The sequence below is a fragment of the Hermetia illucens genome, chromosome 2, assembly GCF_905115235.1.
Source record: "Hermetia illucens chromosome 2, iHerIll2.2.curated.20191125, whole genome shotgun sequence".
Lineage (NCBI taxonomy): Eukaryota > Metazoa > Arthropoda > Insecta > Diptera > Stratiomyidae > Hermetia > Hermetia illucens.
The window spans coordinates 137,464,456-137,466,106 of NC_051850.1; the positions used below are offsets into that span (position 1 = coordinate 137,464,456).

General features: G+C 35.7%; 1 protein-coding gene across 1 annotated transcript; it reads left to right on the plus strand.

Moving 5' to 3' along the window:
- The first annotated feature begins 672 nt into the window (after positions 1-672).
- Positions 673-1,224, plus strand: LOC119648868 (vitelline membrane protein Vm26Ab-like). The gene is made up of 2 exons (XM_038050755.1): positions 673-833; positions 910-1,224. The coding sequence occupies exons 1-2, from the start codon at positions 822-824 to the stop codon at positions 1,117-1,119; spliced, it is 222 nt and encodes a 73-aa protein (XP_037906683.1). The 5' UTR covers positions 673-821; the 3' UTR covers positions 1,120-1,224.
- The last annotated feature ends 427 nt before the right edge of the window (positions 1,225-1,651 follow it).

Below are 1,651 nucleotides of genomic sequence, written 5' to 3' on the forward strand. Positions count from 1 at the left end.
CAAATAGTGGACTTCATGGATGTGCTAAATTGTCAAAATATCGTTAGGATTGCTGCAACTAGTGGAAAATTGTGACCAACTAATATCAAAATAAGAATTTCGCGGCTAGGTCTTTACAGAATGAGCATGACTATAAGAGTAGATCAATCATCCAAGCTTAGTTCATAGTTTAGGGCTCTATGTATTCAGTAGAATGGAAAGAAACACTATACGTATATATACTCAGGTACAAATAAACAAAATTGAAACAGTACTATCTAAAATATTTAGATTTTCACTCTAGATTCAAGCCAGGCCCATAAAGAAATTCATTGAACTCTGCGGATAGAAACCATTGAAGAAGCTCACGCCAAATGGTTCATTTTAGATCCAATATGTGTAAATTTAAGTTGATAGTAAGATACATATGTAGATCGAAACGCGAGTTACGATATTTCACCTTAATTACTTCATTATAAAATCATATATTCCTCGTCTGTCCAGCTGTTGACAAAATCCGTGATAAAGCAAACTTTCAATTTAATACAGTTTAAACAACCGAAATGCTAATGTGTGTCATAAGTAAGTGATTTCTGGATGCGGTCTGAATACGTAATGTTCATACTTGGATCGCTTGGCAATGATTCTATCAGTTGTCAATGCAAATTTCGTCAAATTAAGTTGAAATGAAAAATGAAAAAAGAACTTGAGATACCTCGGTCTTTAGGCAGAATAATGCCTGGAGTAATTATATAAAAGGCGATTGAGTTTCAGTCAATAATCACAGTCACTCACAACCACTTCACTTGCTTTACGTAAGGATACCAAACTATCAATTCAACATGTTCAAATTGGTAAGTCCTAGTTGCCTTAATCTAGGACCTTAAGGATAATTGAAGTTTCTAATATTTTAATAATATTCAATTTCAGTTCGCTCTCGTTGTTTTGGCTCTCGTCAGCTTCGTTGCTGCTAAGCCCTATGGAGTCGCAGTCTCCTACACTGCTCCGGCAGCCGCAGCCTATGTAGCAGCACCAGCAGCTTACTCAGCATATACTGCACCACTTGCCTACTCAGCTCCTTACTCGGCAGCATATGTTAGTCCTTATGCTGCTTCCTACACCGCTCCGCTTGTATTGTAAGGAATTCACCAGATAAATGGATATCATCTTCATCGTTATAAAGTGCAATATCATTAGAACATGTGACAATATTGTTGGAAATAAAAAAATGCTAGCATGAAAAAATTGTGTTTGTGATGTTTAGTGTCAAAATATTGTTTAAATTTTGGTTTGAGAATAAAAAATCCCAGCTTCGATGGTCCTTAGCTAAATTGTCCTCAAATTCTAGAAATAACAATCAATAATAGTGCAATGAAAGATGTGAAGTGAGAAGCCTTTTGAAGGAATGCCATTTTCGAACTAGTCTCATACTTGAAACTAACCCTTAGTTGCAGTAATGCAAAAGTGAAGGCTGATATCTTCAGGCATAAAGTCTCTATACTAAATAAAAGATAGTCTGATGTCACTCTAACGTAAAGGATCTCCTTGGATTAATCGTAAGTTCTATTAGTTGCTTTCTGCACAATGTAGTGAAAGAATCTGCACTGAATTTCATAGAACTTGCAGGCGGGAATGATCCCAAGTTGTATTATTAGCGGCAAATGTTTTTTAC